The sequence below is a fragment of the Zootoca vivipara genome, chromosome 12 (genome assembly GCF_963506605.1).
Source record: "Zootoca vivipara chromosome 12, rZooViv1.1, whole genome shotgun sequence".
Classification (NCBI taxonomy): Eukaryota; Metazoa; Chordata; class Lepidosauria; order Squamata; family Lacertidae; genus Zootoca; species Zootoca vivipara.
In genome coordinates this window covers 37,394,456-37,413,512 of record NC_083287.1, presented here as the reverse complement: position 1 = coordinate 37,413,512, position 19,057 = coordinate 37,394,456, and the positions used below count along the sequence as shown (strand labels likewise).

General features: G+C 44.9%; 1 protein-coding gene across 4 annotated transcripts in view; it reads left to right on the top strand.

Moving 5' to 3' along the window:
* The window catches only part of PIP4K2A (phosphatidylinositol-5-phosphate 4-kinase type 2 alpha), a 164,747-nt gene that overhangs the window by 81,386 nt on the left and 64,304 nt on the right, over nucleotides 1–19,057 (top strand). The window contains exon 1 of one of the 4 annotated variants that reach the window (XM_035129613.2): nucleotides 18,599–19,052. The exons of the other annotated variants lie outside the window; for them this stretch is intronic. Within the exon in view, the coding sequence (XP_034985504.1) occupies nucleotides 18,912–19,052 (141 nt within the window). The 5' untranslated portion in view covers nucleotides 18,599–18,911. Of the gene's footprint in view, nucleotides 1–18,598; nucleotides 19,053–19,057 lie in introns of those variants that run through there. 4 annotated transcript variants of the gene reach the window in all.

Here is a 19,057-nt window from a genome sequence, read left to right as displayed (position 1 = left end):
TTCAGTGTAAATTAGAATAACTAGCTTTGATGGAAACTGCAGTCGTTTACATTGTCTAAGGAGATGGTCCTGTGAAAATGACTCTGCTTTTTTTGCCAGCAGGAATTCAACTCAGCTCTTGTTCAATTTTCTGCTTCAAGATAATGGATAAAAATGGGGGGGGGGCATGTACACCACCTTGAGCTCATAGGAGTAGAGGTGAAATATAAATGTAACAAAAAATAAAAATGAATAACAAACAACAGGTTCTAGCAATAAATCCCATACAGGAACTCAGGGTGTTGTCATTTCTGCAAGCGTATCTACATAGGTAAATACAATTCTTGTATTAAAAAACAAAAAACAAATAAGCCTCTCTCCAGCACACATATTTTGCTCACTTTTTTCTGCGTAATTTGCAGTGCATACATCATAAGCAATATATTTCAGTGGCTTTGCACAGGTAACAAATATGGAAATGTGCTGATAAATTGCATCTTTTACAGCTGTAATTCTGTGTATTAGGAGCATTTAATGGAGGGATAGAGGCAATGACCCAGTTCCTCAGCTTGCGTTCTGCTTCCAGTGGTGTGGTAGCAACATTTGTATCATGTCACTTTGAGGTGCCTTGGTTCTTCCGCCTCCTTCAGGCCAGACAGTAAAAGGCCCCACACTACCCAGAGGTCTGCCAGACACAAGTGCAGATGCAGTGGAAGCAACAAAGCTATCCTTCTTTGCTGCCTTCGCTGCCACTACCGTGTTTCCCCTATTTTAAGGCGTAGTCATTTTATAAGACGTAGCAGGATTTTTACACTTTTGCGGAATTAAGCCATACCCCGAAAATAAGCCATACCCCGAGCCACCTGGAACTGGTTGCTGCTGTTGCTGCTGCTGAAGCGCCGTGCAGCTCTCTATCCGTCCTCGCCCTCAACTGCTAATTTCTCACACGGGCGGGGGGGGGGGAGAAGCAGGAGGAGGCACAAGCACCGCGCGCTCGGCCCTCTTTCGGCGTCGCCAGGCGAGCCGCGCTGGGAGCCTCCCCACTCGGTGACGGGAAACCCCTCGGTGACGGGAAACCCCTCGGTGACGGGAGCCCTGCTGGCCCCTTCCGCGCTGCCGGAATGTTGTGGGGCCGCATGGCCCGAAGCAGAGCAGCAGCGGGTGACAAGCGGCGGCAGGAGCCGCGCCGCCGAAACGTTCTGGGGCCGCATGGCCCAAGGCAGAGCGGCGGCGGGTGACAGGCGGCGGCAGGAGCCGCGCCGCCGAAACGTTCTGGGGCCGCATGGCCCAAGGCAGAGCAGCGGCCGGAGGTGACTGACGGCGGCGGGAGCCCTGCTGGCCCCTTCCGCGCCGCCAGAACATTGTGGGCTGCATGGTCCACGGCAGAGCGGCGGCCGGCAGAGCGGCGGCATGGTCCACGGCAGAGCGGCGGCCGGGTCCGCTGGCCCTTCCGCGCCGCTGGGGCGACTGACGGCAGCGGGAGCCGCGCTGCCGGAACGTTGTGGGCTGCATGGCCCAAGGCAGAGGGGCGGCGGGGCGACTGACGGTGGCGGGAGCCCTGCTGGCCCCTTCCGCCTTCCGTGAGCAACAAAAAGAAAGCGAGCCAGCCAGCCAAGAGCTTGCGTTCGCTCCTCCAGACCACTCCGCCGAGAGCCTCCGGCCTCTCGAGCGGCGATGCTCGGGCGCCCAAATGGGAAGAAAGACCCCCCTCACCAGATTCTGAGCGCTCCCTGCTCCCCGACGGATCGGGCAAAACCTGGCGCGCAGCGCAAGCGCGGGACGGAAGGCGCGATCCAGCCATTTAAAGCTGTGGCCGCTGCTGCTTTTTAGCCCCCTCCAGCTGTTTGCCAGTTTTCTGCGTCTTTTTTGTGGTGTGTGAGGAGCGCTGCCATAAGGCTGCGCTCCGGCCACCTTTTTAACCTCCCCCCCCCAGTTGTTTGGTAGCTTTTGTGGCGCATGAGGAGTGCTGCCATTGGGACGCGCTCCGAACTTTTTTCTACCCCACCCCCCCAGCGGTCTGGCCGGCTTCTCCTGCCTTCGCAGAGTGCTGCCAGCCCAGCAGCAGCAACGCCGGTCGCGGCAGGAGGAGGCAGGAACCATACTAAGACACCCCCCGAAAATAAGCCATAGGCTTATTTTCTTGAGTAAAAAAATTATAAGACGGTGTCTTAAAATGTGGGAAACACGCCCTGTTTCTCATATTTTAAGACATACCCATAAAATAAGCCATAGCAGGATTTTTAAGCATTCAAGGAATATAAGCCATACCCCGAAAATAAGACATAGTGATAGGCGCAGCAGCAATGCCGGCCGCGGCAGGAGGAGGAGGAAAAAAATAAGACATCCCTTGAAAATAAGCCATAGTGTGTTTTTTTGAGGAAAAAATAAATATAAGACATGTCTTATAATATGAGAAACACGGTATACTACAGCTCCCATCATCCCTGACTGTTGACCATGCTGGCTGGAGCTGATGGGAAACTCCTACTCTTTTTGCAACATATGGAATACAAAGAATTGTAAGGCCAGATTTCATCTAATCTTCACCATCCCTGGTATCCCTTACTTCTAAGATTAATCCTCATCATAACAAGCATTGGAAACTTCCTTATCCCAGGTTAGACTGTTTCCTCATCTAGCCCAGTAGTGTCAACTTCAACAGGCAGCAGTTATCTAGGGCCCACTGCACTATGCATTTAAAGCAATGGCATTCGCTTTAAACCGTCATGGCTTTTCCCAAAGGATCCTGGGAAATGCAGTCTATTTAAGGTGCTGTGAGGAAACCCCTGCTCCCCTCACAGAACTATAATTCCCAGAGTTCCCTGGGAAGAGGCACTGATTGGTAAACCACTCTAGGAATTGTAGCTTTGGGAGTCAATAGACCTCTTAAGTCGGAATCAGATTTCTGAAGACAGAAACTGCACCCTAAGCTTTTTCACCTCCTCCTCCTTTACTGGAGCCAATCACTCCAGATGCAGGCATGTCCATTCCAGCCTTTTTATTCTGCCTCTCTCTTTCTCTCCACTTCACTGGGTGCATGCTTTCTTTGAAATGTCAGAGTGAGTCTGGGCACACCCAGCACATACCCTACATGTATGTATGCTTGCTTTTAACATATAGTTGTATCTTTGATATTTCCCCAGTCTTTGACAGACTGATCCCTGATGTCTATGTGCAGCCCATTTGTTAAGTTCCTGGTCAACTTTCAAGGTAGTCAAAAACCATTGTTAACAGGCTCATTCTGAACCATAGTTTTCAGCAGGTGGCACCTCTTTATGAACACACACATTGTATCTCTGTATTTATTTAAAGGTACATTCTTCCATCTTATCAAATGGCACCTTATCAGCTGTATTCCATGGAGGCAAATTTAAGACTGTTGAATGTACTGTATGTAAAATATTTGTATAGCCTTTCGCCTCTGTTGGCTCTGCAAAGATAATGCAGAATACTTCCTCCTTATACATGAGTAACAGAACTGTTTACACAGGCCAGGCCAGATATATGCAAAAGGAAGACAGGTAAGTTGATAAATTGACTAGAGGGTTCCACAGATGCAATTTAAGCCTTTCTTGCCTTGCACCAATGCATATAATGAAATGAAAAGAGAATAAATAACCCTATCTCTATTGAAGGACAAATTTGTCTGAAGGGAGAAGAAGAAGAAAATGCAGAAGCCATTTTAATTAACCAAGGTGAAACATTTGTAATGTGTGTTTTGGATTTGTCTCAAAACAAGTATACCTGTAGTTGTTTCTCAGAGTTTGCAAGAGGGTGTGAAACCAGCTGTTTCCTGTGTGAGGCTTCCTCCAGTATAACCCATTCCTATGGGAGAGAAAAAGAAAGGATTCTCAGTGCTTTATATTTGTTTTCCCCTAACACGGCAGCTATTTGCCTTAGGCTGTGCAGTAGGGGAACAGGGCCAGCCCTAGACCAAATGGTGCTGCAGGCAAGGAGGGATTGCTTCAATTCACCTACTTTTCTAATAAGAAAATGTACTTGCACCCCATTTCATGATTTTGATGCACAGTTTGCATGCATGATTAATCCCTGCCATTTAAGATGATAAATTTGCACATCTGAATCTATAAATCTATACTTATTCATGCTATACGAACTGTTTGTACCTGCTTGTTTCAGCTACTGAGTGGACAATTGGGGAGATGATTCTGTAACAGATGCACCTACCTCCCTGGTCCAGAAGCCTCCAAACTTGCAGCCCCAGGGAATCAAATGGCACTTTGCTTGATTGCAGTGAATGAAGTATGGGCAAACTATTAAGATGTAGCCTGGCTGATTGCAGTATTTTTAGGCTGCTTTGCTGTGTTGCCCCTCCCAAGGCAACACACTGGAGTTTTAAAATGGCACTGGTGACAGAAAGCTGGGGGAGGGCTGATGTTCCCTGGCACTTAGCTGTGTTGCTTCTGCCTAACCTTTAGCTGTGATACTTATTTTAATTTCTCTGCGCAGTTTGTGTATGTATTTTTTGGCTGTCCTAAAATAATTATAGTCACAATTTATATAGTCACAATAAAATGCACCCTTTCTAATAACACTGCTGCAAGCTTTTAAGATGCAAGTTGTTATTCTGTTGGACTCTGTTTTGAACAACCGAAATGCAGCATTGATGTAAACGCAGAATGATCCATAGCAGTAGAGAGAATCCCAACATAATGATTTGAAATTTGTAAAATGCTTTGATATTGGCACTGCAGGCATATTTAAAAATTAAAATATATGTTATCGTTTACTTCCTCGGGTGCATTCTTAGAACGGTGTTACCAAATATCACACATCAGAATGATTCTTTTTAAGTACTGAGTCTAACTTTCCTACTTGTGTTTGAACAACTGAACACAATGGAGGTTCATGTGCCATAGCTAAGTAGATCTGTTCAAACAATTTGTAATGGTTGCACAACAATAACTGGGCAACAAAGGATTTGTCTTTGTGGGTGTTTTTTGTCCATCTAATTCTACTGAATAAAAAGCCCTCTCTAAAATGTAACGGAATAACAAATTGACAGGCTGGAGCAGAATATTACACCACCATCTGTTGTTGGCATTGAGATTGTGGTAAACATCTCAAGTGCAATTCAGAGAGCTCAGCAACAACACACCTGGGATTAAAACTCAAGCTGTGTTTTCCGGCAGTTGGGTTTCATCCACAATCTATATATAACTCACACTTTTCCTGCATCCTAACAAAACTTTGTTGTAGTTATCTGCTGGCCAAATTAATTGCCAAATGATCACAAGCACTCCATGACCACAGTTGGGTAATACATTAATTAAGACCAACCAAAAAGTTATTTAAAAATGGCAAACTTCCAAGTGTTCCAGAACTCTGCCAGGCAATCCCTCCCAGGTGCTGAGATATCAAGTTACACGCTTTGAATTCTGGGATGAAGTTGCAACAGCTGCCACCATATTGGGGGGTGGAGGTGAATGGTTGGCTTGAAACTCGGTTCTGTCCTGTCCCATACCTGAAACAAAACTCTTGTTTAATGTGTGGGGGACAGAGAACAGAAGTAAAACAAGACTCATGACAGTCTCCTTTTTTGGCAAAGCTAGGGGGTTAATATTGGAAGGTTTGCCAGGTAAGAGTCAATTTGGAAGTCCAATAGTGTAGCAGGAACACTGCCATGTTCCTCTTCATACCTGGAAAGGAGTTAGCCTTCAACTTGTATCTTAAAACTCAATCTATAAACAGACTTTATGGCTGTTACATCTACCCTGCCATTTCCCACCCCCCTAGTTTTCTGCTTTTTAAAAGTTTTCATCCTCCAGCCACCCCCCCTACCTTGTGTATCATCTTGCCTGGCAATGATTTAAAAAAAAACCTCAAAAGCTTGCCATTTTTTTCTTTATTACTAGATTTCTATCCCAGCTTTTCTCCAAGGAGCTCAAGGTGACAAACATGGTTCTCCACACACTCCATCCTACCCTCACAACAACCCTGTGAGGTAGGTTAGACTAAGAAATTGTGACCTGTCTGAGGTCACCACGTGAGCTTCCTAGCTGATGTGAGATTTAAACTCTGGTCTCTGGTGTCCGAGCCCAACATTTTGACAACTATGCCACAATGGCTCTTAATTTTAAATTGCTCAGCTGTAGACTTTGGAGGGTAGGAGGGGTTGTTATGGTGTTTTATATGACCTCCTGTGGTTCTCTTTATTGCAGTTATTGGCTTATCTAGGCTGTGCATACATTCCTGTTTGCTTTGCATCCTGTGTGCTCCCGCTGCTGTTTTGGGTAGCAATGTACACATGATATTAGCCACAATCTATACTGTATCTATCCTGTTCTTTCTTATGAAATACAGTTTTTGATGCATTTCCCCATAAACCAGCTTCGCTTCAAATTGAGAACAAAGGACAACTGAGCTGCATTTTATGCTAATAACAATGCAGGAGGCAGCAGTTATGAGTTACAAGTCTCTGTAGCCACAGCAGGCGCTGTGATTCTCCAGCAGTTTGACTTCACTCCTGGAGGCGCACTCCATTGCCTCTCCAGACAGATTGATGTCAACAAATACATTCTATAGGAATAGTTCTTTAACTTCCTGGGAGCTCTTTAAAACAAAGATGGGAAACTTGTGTCCCTCCAAGTGTTGTTGGTCTCTATAATTCCCATCAGCTCCAGCCAGCATAGCCAATGGACAGAGATGATGGAAGTTGTAGTCCAACAACTTGGGGGGGTGGGGCTCACATTCCCCTTCTCTGATTTAAGAACTTGTAGTCAAATGGATTTAGAATACGGCAGCTTGAACATTTTTTAAAATCTGACAATCTATATATATTAAAATGTAGGCATCACGCGTGCGGAGGTCACAGCCTTTCTCTGTAACTGCTGAACTGGAATGTAACAAATTTGGCCACAGCGTTCCATGCCCATCAGGGAGGGGTCTGGCATAAAAAAATCCAAAAAAACACACCTTTCACATCTAAAATAATGATTAAACACAAAAGTGGTGCCCAAATTCGACGTCACCACCAGAAGCTCTGAAGACTCCAGCAGCATCCAATAGAAAGGCAGATTGCACGCTGCCACCTCCAAAGCTGTGCCGCCAGATGACATCACAAAATTCCACAGCAACCAACTGAAAACAGTCCTTTGGCAGCAACAAGGCCCAGCTTTTTCAATAGGCCGCAGCATTGCCCAGCAGGGAAAACTGAGTAGGCCTCACCATTGCCCAGTAGGCCACAGGCAAAAACAAACAGAATATGGGCCTTTCACAGGGTGGGGGAATCACAGGGATGAAGCACAACAAAGGGAGGGGGGAATCCCATAGCCATGGGGGGGGAGGTAGGACCCTGAGTTAGCCAAAGCAGTGGGGGATGGGGACATTTTCAGGGACACGCGTGGGTGGGGGAGTCTTATTTTTGAAACTTACAGTAGGGGAGTCAGGGTTGGGACAGGGCAGGTGAAGAGACTCTGAAGGGAGACTCTGAAGGTCCATTTAACAGAAAAAGGTCCATTTAACACAAAAACCCACAGCAACGCGTTGCCGGGCCAGCTAGTTAGATATAAAACTTAATGCTTGGCCATCTCTATTTTACATTATTCTTCAGAATACCCAGGGGAAGTCTGGGAATCACTTTTTGATTCCCAAAAGGTGGGAATCAGGTGTAGGCTTTTATTTTTTCAGATTACAAATGTGTTTCTTTCTAAACTAAACAGCTTGATCTTATACCTGTTTACTCCAAAGCAAGTCCCACAGAGTTCCAACTAACTCCCTAGCCAAACTAACCAACACACAATGGGTGTTATTTTCCTCATATGAGAATTACTATTAAATTTTCCACATCCGAACAAACAGTGGTGATATTTTCACAGGAAATGGATTGTACACTGGAGACTACTGAGATCTTCCCCGTCTAATTAAAATATATTTGAAAATGAAAAGATAGGGCTTTTTGGACATAATTCTACAAACACTTACTCTCTAGTAAGTTCCTCATTGGGAAATTTAACAATCTTGAGACCAGGCTAAATAACGGTAAGCAAAGAGCAGGAATGATTCTAAGCTACTATGGACCACTCCTTAACTTACCGGTATGCATTAACAAAAAGAAGCTAGCATTCAGCTTCCCATTCAGTTCTGGCACCTGAAGCTGATGTCTCTATGTCCATTGAGTGATATGGAACTGATTCACTGTAATGATTCTTTGGTTTGCAGTAACACTGCCTTTCTGTGAATCACCAGCAACACAGCAGTGACTCAAGCCCTGTGCTATTATTGTCAGATGCAGATTAATTAGGTGGAGAGTACCTGGGGTTGTCTCCAGTGCACAAGAAGGTTGGTGTGAAAATAGCAGCTATTATTTATTGGTGTGTGGAAAATCAAATGCCAATTCCCACATGAGCAGGAACATAAAGTATATCGGTGATAAAAATAAATCGAGTAGATGAATCTGACGGGGAGGTAGATTGGAAAGAATAGATTAAGAAACCTATAAGGAGAAAAAGAAGAAAAGGCAGAATGGAAGATGAATTTTAAAAGAAAAAGATAAGATAAAAAAATGGTAGGTGGAGAGAGAAAATAGAATGGTGATGATAGTTAGCCTTAATGAAGAAAAAATCTCAATGCCAGTTCTTGACTTGGGATGAAAGGATTGGTCAATTTTGGCTCTCTCAGTTTCTCCTTTTTCCAGTTTTTTCAGTTATGCAGAGTTTGCAGCAATTTGCAATTTTTGTAACAAAAAACCAAAAAAGCACCCTCATGAAATTTCATCACCATTTAATGCATATTTCCCTAACAAATACATTTTCAAATGCAGTTTGGGGTCGGACACAACTAAACAACAACAACACCACACATTCATGTAAGCAATTTCATTAATATAATGCATTTGCATATGCTACTTTAACCAATACATTCATTTTTATGCACACTTTCCCCTACCATACACATTTTTAAATATGGGTTGGTTGGTGAACTGCATAGCAAATCTCAAATAAGTGCAAATTGCATGTTTGATTTGCATACTGTTTTAGAAAGTGCAGATACGATAGATTTGGCTTCAAATTAGACCTAAATTGAATTTCTGTCCCATACCTAGTCTTGACCATAGTTCAGGATTGGGGAGTGTTCTGTGGCCCTCCTAATGTCTTTGGACTCAGCCTCCATCAACCCCAGACATAATGGCCAATGGTCAGGGGATGATGGGGAGACCACAAGTCCCCCATCGCAGAAATGAATTGAGTAATAACAAAGAGAGTGCATCTTTTGTGTCTTGTGGAGGAACTTCAAAACATTTCCCAAACTATCAGAGGCAGAAGGTTGTGGGTTGTATCAGGGCTTGCCTGGGAGCTAGCATGGGAGATGAGAGTGCTGAATATGTTTTGGAGTGGGGGGGGGGGAAACATGCTGGGTCCCCACCCCATCTGCATAGAGCCACGGACGGGCAGGGAGAATTGTGCTGACTGCAATGAATTTATTCTAGTCTTACTTGTTTTCAAGTAATATGTTTAGGATCAGGATGATAGAGCCTAAGATAAGGTCAAGTTCACATGAGGCTTTGTGAAATTTCTCCCATAAATCCCAAGCAGCACATTGTAAAAGGGAGAAGGATGGAAGCATGGGTAGCCTTGTGACAAGAAGATAGCTATGAGTATGTTCAAGACAATTTTCCCCCAGTCAGATGTGTACATTACTGAAGAAGCACACCACTTTCAATCTTTAAGTTTAGTTTAGTTTTTAAAATGAGAGATGTGCTCAGGAGGCCCATGTTGCGGTTTGCATTGTTTATTTTTGTTTGTTTTAAAATAGGGCATGGATGAGTGCTCTCATGCTGCAGTTGTACAGCAGAGGAGCACACAGTTCCTTAAAAAATCAAGACATGGAAATAATAATCTAAGATCTAGAAAATGGAGGAGGCACAGGTCCTAATTATATCACAAATAATATTCATCTGGTGCCTATGGTGATAAATTCCTCGGTGTGGCAATATTATTTGCTTGTTTAAACAATTTGTTTGCCACTTAGTTGCAAGTGGCTTCTAAGTGGTGCACAAGAAATAAAATACAGTACAGAAAATATAACAATCCCATTAGAATTATAAAATAAGACTTCAGTTCAAATGCCTGCTGGAGAAATCAATCAATCAATCGTTAATAAAAAGCAGTAAAAATAAGTACAGTAATCTTGGGAATGAGGATAGGAGCATTACTCTCTCCCTCTCAAAAATAAAATAAAAATAAAAAACACAATAGCAGAAGCACAGTCTTGTAGTAAGAAATTAGGATTATGCATAACAGTTAGTTACCCAAGCTGGTACCTTTTTCGGATTTTAAATTGATTCTATATACAAAATTCTTGTTGGTTTTTATATAGTTTTATATGTAGTTGGCTTTTTTTAAAAATTGATTTGATATAAGCAATTGTTTAACTGTTTTTATAAGTGTTTTTATACAAGTTTTTATTTTATGTTAAATCACTTTGAGATGCCTCAGAGGAAGTGATTAATTAATAACAACAAAAAATTAGAGACAACATAGTCATTCATCACACACACATGCATGGACCCCTGTTTAACCACTCTTAATCAGATTAGCATTACAGTGATGAATACCAGCTACCCTAGTCTTTTAATTTAGAATAAGGAAAGGCGTCCTTACCAAATCCTGATTTTTCCATCTGCCAGGGTGAGTTACTTGGATGCAATAGTGTGGAGACACTTGACTATTTGATCAAAAGTTTGGCGGTTGGCTTTATGAGATGATGCTAATGTGGGTATTTTTGTGAAGTGAGTCATTTGTTTTGGCTGATGCTTGCCTCTTTTGTGCTCACAGATTGTGTAACTCTGCATAGCAATTTCCTTGTCATACAGTAGGTGTGAAAGAAGGGAATGAAACACCCTCGGCCTTCCTCTTATTATTATTATTTTCCATGCTGTGTATTCTGTCTCTCATTCCTTCCCATAGTTGCTGTGTCCTGTCAACTCTTAACTTTGGCCTCGTTCCTCCGATACATCACCAGCACCAGCATTATAAATTAAGATTATTATGATGTTAGAATTCTTATACTGCCTTTCATCTCAAAAAGAAATACCAAGCCAGTTCAGAAACGAATAAAAACCAACAGCAACAAGGCAAGAAGAGAGAGCCAACTATGCATGGGCCTGTTTCTTCCTTGTGTGTGGTTGTGTATTTCTGCAATGTATACTTTGCAGTCTACATCCCAATTCCAAAGAAGGGCAGTGCCAAAGAATGCTCCAACTACCGCACAATTGCGCTCATTTCACACGCTAGCAAGGTTATGCTTAAAATTCTACAAGGCAGGCTTAGGCAGTATGTGAACCGAGAACTCCCAGAAGTGCAAGCTGGATTTCGAAGGGGCAGAGGAACTAGAGACCAAATTGCAAACATGCGCTGGATTATGGAGAAAGCTAGAGAGTTCCAGAAAAACGTCTACTTCTGCTTAATTGACTATGCAAAAGCCTTTGACTGTGTCGACCACAGCAAACTATGGCAAGTTCTTAAAGAAATGGGAGTGCCTGATCACCTCATCTGTCTCCTGAGAAATCTCTATGTGGGACAAGAAGCTACAGTTAGAACTGGATATGGAACAACTGACTGGTTCAAAATTGGGAAAGGAGTACGACAAGGTTGTATATTGTCTCCTTGCTTATTTAACTTATATGCAGAATTCATCATGCAAAAGGCTGGACTAGATGAATCCCAAGCCGGAATTAAGATTGCCGGAAGAAATATCAACAACCTCAGATATGCAGATGACACAACCTTGATGGCAGAAAGTGAGGAGGAATTAAAGAACCTTTTAATGAGGGTGAAAGAGGAGAGCGCAAAATATGGTCTGAAGCTCAACATCAAAAAAACCAAGATCATGGCCACTGGTCCCATCACCTCCTGGCAAATAGAAGGGGAAGAAATGGAGGCAGTGAGAGATTTTACTTTCTTGGGCTCCTTGATCACTGCAGACGGTGACAGCAGTCACGAAATTAAAAGACGCCTGCTTCTTGGGAGATAAGCAATGACAAACCTAGACAGCATCTTAAAAAGCAGAGACATCACCTTGCCGACAAAGGTCCGTATAGTTAAAGCTATGGTTTTCCCAGTAGTGATGTATGGAAGTGAGAGCTGGACCATAAAGAAGGCTGATCGCCGAAGAATTGATGCTTTTGAATTATGGTGCTGGAGGAGACTCTTGAGAGTCCCATGGACTGCAGGAAGATCAAACCTATCCATTCTTAAGGAAATCAGCCCTGAGTGCTCCCTGGAAGGACAGACCGTGAAGCTGAGGCTCCAATACTTTGGCCACCTCATGAGAAGAGAAGAATCCTTGGAAAAGACCTTGATGTTGGGAAAGATGGAGGGCACTAGGAGAAGGGGACGACAGAGGACGAGATGGTTGGACAGTGTTCTCGAAGCTACGAACATTAGTTTGACCAAACTGCGGGAGGCAGTGGAAGACAGGAGTGCCTGGCGTGCTATGGTCCATGGGGTCACGAAGAGTCGGACACGACTAAACGACTAAACAACAACAACAACATACTTTGCAGCTTCTAGGAGTGCATCATACGCCTCACTTCCAACACTACAAATATGGCTTTCTGGCAATGGAGTAATGGAGGAGGAACGCCATTAGAATGGCAATATCCATCAATTTGAGGGTCCTGGCCTCCTTAAATATTTTTTTTTTTGGGGGGGGGGAGGACCTTGGCACCTAGGAGTTGGCTACTATGACAGCCAGCATCCATCAGAAACAGGAAGAATGTGATGCTTTCTGAGCTCAGTTCTCTGAGGCAGGTTGTACATCTTGAGCAAAAAAATGGTGAGTTGGTTTATTATGCATACTTCTCTATGCTACCATATAATTCACAAGCCTTTTTTTGCAAGCAATTTGCATGCTTTATTATCATGATATTACCTTCACAGGTATCTTCAGACACAGATATGATGATTCACCAGTGTGAATTCTCACCTTTGTATTTAAAAAATATAGTGAGAACCAACACTTAGCAAAGAGGAATGACTATTCCTACAAAGTAGAGAAATAAACATGCTTGATTCCTAAAACAATAAAAAATTATAACTCCTTATTGCGGATCATTCACTACCAAAGGAAGGAGGGGATTGTCTAAAATACATGTGGAACAATCATTCTTTCCGGGCCTGGCAATGCAATCCTATTCATGCCTTCTCAGAAGTAAGTCCAACTGAGTTCAAAGGGTACGCCTAGGTAAATAAGTGTTCTCGGGACCAATACCTGCCCTGCTCCTTCTGCAAGGAACTGTAAGTTCATGAGAATCTTGGATCTCAAACTATCTGCCCCCAACTCCCCTTGAGACTGAAAGAGTGCACATATGACAGCAGTGAAGAAAATTTCTACCTCTCACCCTCTTCCCTCTTTCTTTTTTTAAAACTACTGGACAAAGAAGAAAAGTACCTGGAAAGTGTTCTAGGGAAGTAAGCACTGAGTGTGGGCATTCTTTATGTATGTGCCCCATTTGCACTTCAAAGCAGACACCATCATCCATTTCTTAATGGATCAGGGTAGAACTGCCATCTTCACATCTAAGCCCCACCGGCTGAATTCAGATACAACACTAAACTGTGGCTTAACCTTACAAGAACAAGCTTCAGTGAGTCTTGAATGTGCATGTGTTCTCCAACACAGCTGCAAGGAGGAGATTGGAACCTTCTACTTCTGTTTTAGATAATCCACAGTTTTGAATGTTACCCTAAATTTATACTGTGGTTACTCTTAACTATGGTTAGTGAAAGCAAGCCAGTTTCATTACTCATGTTTTGAAGTTGGCTTGTTTGAGCTCACTATAATTAAGATTAGCCAAAGTTTGGGGTTAGAACAACATGCTAATCTGTGGTTAATCTAAAACAGGAGTGGAAGCTTGCAATCTCCTTATTGCAGCCAAAATGGAGCTGGTGGTGGTAGAGGAGGTATGTGTGAGCCTCACTGCAGCTTTTCCCCATAAAGATAAACCACAGCTCCCAGAGTTCACATGTGCAAATGTGCACATACGGTAGATGTGGGAGTAAGTCCTTTTTAACTTAATGGGACATGTTTCTTGGTATATACATATATAGGATAATGCCATCAGTGTCTTTTGCTCAGTGTCGTAGACATCACAGAACTGCAGTTGCATTGACTCGGCAGTTTCTTCAGCAACAAAAATGTACTTCCTCTGCAGTTTGCAAACCCTGACAGCTGACCTATTACTAGCTTGCAGAGGAAGTGTTGGCAGCAACATCATCTGCAAATGTAGGAAGGGATAGGGTGGGGGAAACCACACAAGAAGTATGCACATGCAAAATAGCAGCAGGGGTTTCCAACACTGTACTTTTACTTGCTGCAAATGCAAGATCCTCATTTGAAAGAAAAATAGGCGCATATAAAAGATTCTGCTGAAGAATATTCTTGGACACTGACCCATGCAATCCTATGCACACTGTGTACATGATCAGGCCCAAATCTCCTGGTTAGCTTCACCGCCAAACAGGTTTTCAGGCAGGGTCTGTCACATTCAAACTCAAACTTCTGCAGAGGTAGCACAATACTTTCTGAGCCTAAGATGGCACTGTGGAGGTACTAGATTAAAAACAGCCATGTGCTGTCCTTATTCTCTGATTTGTAAATAAATTGGAGGAATTAAAAATGCTGCTCTAGTTTCCATAGACAGTAAAGCACACACATAGGGCTGTGCATGCATTACTGACTTAAAATGCAGCTAGGTCATTCTTTTTCTCAATTTGGATTGAAGCTGACTGAAGACGAAAAATGCATCAAAATGCAGCATATCATCAGAAACAGCAGGAAAGACATGGATTGTGGCTAATGGAATGTGTACATCGCTTCCCAAACCAGTAATGGGAATGCACTGGATGTAGCATGAACGGGAGTATGTACACAGCCACACACCCGCATCCTAACCATGTTTACTTGAAAATATGTGCCACTGATTTCAATGGCATTTACTTCCTAGTAACATGTAGGATATGCAGCCATAGCAGATTTCTTAAAGATGGGAATTTGTAACAAGAAACAATAGTAACTAAAAACAGCCACGGCCTGGAATGCATTAGGTGTGGGAAGAACATCTCTGATGAACAATAAAAAGATTCCTCAAGATGAAAAATGCTTTTCTGGCCCAAACTGAGAAGCTGGCGCTGCATTCTCAAGACAAAGAGCAAGAAAACTAGCACCAGCATCAGAGGCCAAGCAAAATCTGAGACCAGGATGTGGGAGCTCATTTTTAACATGGGAAAGTGCACTGACCTAGCCAAATAAGGAGTTCTTCAGGACGGAATGCAAAGGTGATGCAATGATGAAGACCTAGCAAGTATTATTGGTTTCTTACGCTTTTATCCAGTGGGAAGAGCCAAGCAGCATGCAGCGATAACTGTGACAACCCAGTTAAACAAAGGGCAGCCTCGTTTTGGGGGGCATTGAGTGCGCCTGTGGGTAACCAATGCATTGATTCAACCTGCTAGATGTTCACAGACCAAATTTAGTGACTCAGACCATCATGCTGATTGGTAGCTCTTCCCACAAGGATGTTGGCATTGCTAAAAGCCAACCACAGTTGCTCCAAACCTGGGATAAAGTTTCTTCTTCTATGAGGTAGTGCCTGTTTCAGTTCCTTATCTGGCACTACTGCTGCAGCGGGTGGAGCTTTCTCAATGCATGCTACTTTTTTTTTTTCTTTTTCAAATATTGATCTAATGTTTCTGTTTGCTTCCTTATATGCTCTTATATGTTCAGTAACCTTAACAGGTGCAGAATGATCTCCACAATGGTTGAGGGCAAGTTTGGTTACATTAAGTGCATTTACCGACTGGTGTCATTGCTGAGCACTTGGGCCATCAGAGATGCAAGATACCCACACATTTCTCTCCATGCAAAGAAAAGTAGCTTGGGGCTGATCTCAGCAGTTCATCTCCCTTCTGCACCCCATTCCTTCTATCAGGTTATAAGATTCTCCATTAACTCCAATGGGAGTGTCTTTACTTACGACACCGGTTTCACAGATGTAACAGATCACACCATCATCACAGGGTGAGGGCCAAACTAAATGTGATTTGCACATTTCTCTCCTTACCAGTCACAATAATAACCTCATTTCTGAAGCTGCTCTTTGCATTTCAAAGGAAGCTCCCACTGGCATGAATAGAAGCTTCCCTTAAAGCAGGGAGGGGGAACTTGTGGTCCTCCAGATGTTGTTGGACTTCAACTCCCATAAGCCCCAGCCAACATGGCTAGTAGTTGGGAATGGTGAGAGCTATGGTCCAAACACCACCACAGGTTAGCCACCACTGCCCTAAAATGCAGGCAGAAGTTTCAGAGAGATGAGATAAAGAGCTAACCTTCCTAGTGGTCTCTGGGCTCAAAAGACCTGTATTTTAATTGCATCCACATACCTTAATTAATTAGTTTGGCCCTGACTCAAGCCAGCATGAGACTTGAACTAAATAAATGTGGCCCTTTCCCCACTACACCCACCTAACAAAATTTCCCCCTTGCCTTGGCAGAATCCCACCAGTGTGTAGAGAGCATGCTAGCAGCACTTGTAATGAATTTATATTAGAGTTGCAACACAACAGTGTAGCATCTCATTCCGCTGGCGCAGTGAAATTTAGTATCAATGTTATCGTTGCTCTAGCCAATTCTTCTATTAGGCATAGCAGCTGCCTCAGGGAACTGATTTTGAGTGTCAGGAGAGGGCAGTAAAGTGATAGTTATATAATTTATTATTATTGTATTTTTCTTGTCAAGTATCTGTGAGATGTGTTGCATGATCAGATGCCAAAAAGAACTTGACTGGCCTTGGGGACATGGGAGGCAGGAGGCACGAGTTGCTTCTCTGCCTCAGGCAGCAAAGCGTCAAGGACCAATCTTGTTCTGCCCAGTGTGCAGAACAGGAGCATAGCTGTCAACCCTTCCTTTCTTGCAGGAAACTCCCTTATTCCAAGCCACAGCTGTCAACCTTCCCTCTTTTTTTGCTGGAAATTCCCTTATTCCAGCGCCGTTTCCCGCTGCTATCCTGGATTGTTAGAGACTGTCCCCGGGACAGGTGAGGCTGCTGATCCCTTATTTTCAAATCCGAAAGTTGACAGAGGCTGTAATTTAAAAAGAAGATCCTCCAATTTTCATGCAATAGAAATAACTGTTTTTGTTAAGGATTCTCCAAAATAGGGTTGGATTGCAACTTAATATTTTTAAAGGCATTTTAATGAGATTTGTTAATGTGCTCACTTACATTACTTACGTACCCACCTGCCCTTTGCCCTAAAGTCCTAGGACGGGTTGCATTATAACACACAGGGCTGGCGTGTCCATTAACGCGAACTAGGCAGCTGCCTAGGGCGCCAAAATGGAGGGGGCGCTGGCCAGCCTGCCTGCAGCCCCCCTGGTGCTGCGGGCGAGGCGGCCCCAGGCTCGCTCTCCCCGCGTGCCTCTGGAGAGTGGCCTCAAGCCGCTCAACAGCTGAGAGGCGCAGTGGAGGCGGCCCCAGGCTCACGCTCTCCGCGCAAAGCTCTGGAGGCGCGCGAGCCTGGGGCTGCTTCCTCTGTGCCTCTCAGCGGCTTCAGGCCACTCTCCGGAGGTGCGTGGGGAGCGGGAGCCTGGGGCCCCCGCACCGCGCCTCTCAGCTGTTCAGTGGAGGCGGCCCCAGACCCGCGCTCCTCCGGAGAGCTGCCTGAAGCCACTGAGTTCGGCGCCCCTTCCGCGCCCGATGGCCAGGCGCCCGGGCCTAGGCAAGCAGGGGAAGGCCGCACCAGAAACAGGGAAGGCCGCTAGCTGACAAGGTAAAGAGACTGTTTTTTACCCCTTCCCCTCACCAACAACCAAGGAACTCTCTTTTTATTTTTTATTTTATTTTTTCTACTTTTTAATTTTTTTCTATTTCTATTTCTTCTATTTTCTATTCCTATTTATTTTATTTTTTATTCCACTTTTATTTTTTCTTAAAAAGGTCAACAACTCGGGGAAATTTTTTTTGGGGGGGGGCAGAAGGTGATCTTGCCTAGGGCGCAAAAGACCCTAGCACCGGCCCTGATAACACAATATTGAAAACAGTTTTCAAACAACTTAAAATTACATTTGTCTAATCTACTTGATGTGATAATCTGGACGAGAAGCAGAAGACGACCATTTATCCGATCATTTCCCCGGAGGATGCGCTTGGCAGCGTCTCCCATTAAAACAAAATCTCGAAAGAAGTTTACAACAGTCGTCAGAACAATTTAAAAACCGGGAGAACCCACCAACACCGGTTTTCCATTGCTCGCCAGGAGAGACTTTAACCAGCCACTGTCCCGCCACCTACAATCCAACCACCTTGTCTCAAGTTAGCAGCAGAACGGTCGGAACGAGGCGTCGGGCAAAAGGGGGAAAAGGAGTAAGTGAAAAAGGGTGGAAGGCGGCTTCGCGGTCGGCCGCCGCGCATGCCCACAACTGCCGCGCATGCTCCTTAGTAGGCAAGAAGCCTTGGCTCGGCTGCCCCTCGCCTCGCAACTCCGCCGCTGGGAGCGCGATACCTCTGTGGGCGGGGCCAAAGGAGCGGGCTGGAGGCGGCGGCCTCCCTCCCGTAGGAGGGTAGAGGGCGTGGCCTGAGGAGGCGGAGGCGGCGCGCGGGGCCATTTCAGCGAGCGGCGGCGGCGGCGCAGGCGGCCCGGCCAGGATGCGCTTGGCAGCGTCTCGCAGAGGTAGCAGCAGCTGCGGCACCAGCAGCAGCGCCAGGGACGAGCCCGCCGCTTCCCTCCTGCCGCAACCGCACTAGCGCCCGCCGCGCAGCCACAGCCGCGCTCCGTCTCTCCTCCTGGCCCTGCCGGTCTCTGCTCCTCCTCCACCACCTCCTGTGTCGGCGGCGGGAGGGTCCCGGGTGCTGAGCATCGCCGTCCCTCCTTCTTTGCCCTGCTGCTCTCGCGTCTGCTTCCTCGGCGTCTCCCATGGCGGCCCCGGGCAACATCGTGTCCGTTATGGCGAGCAAGACCAAGACCAAGAAGAAGCATTTCGTGGCCCAGAAAGTCAAGCTCTTCCGGGCCAGCGACCCGCTGCTCAGCGTCCTCATGTGGGGGGTGAACCACTCGGTAAG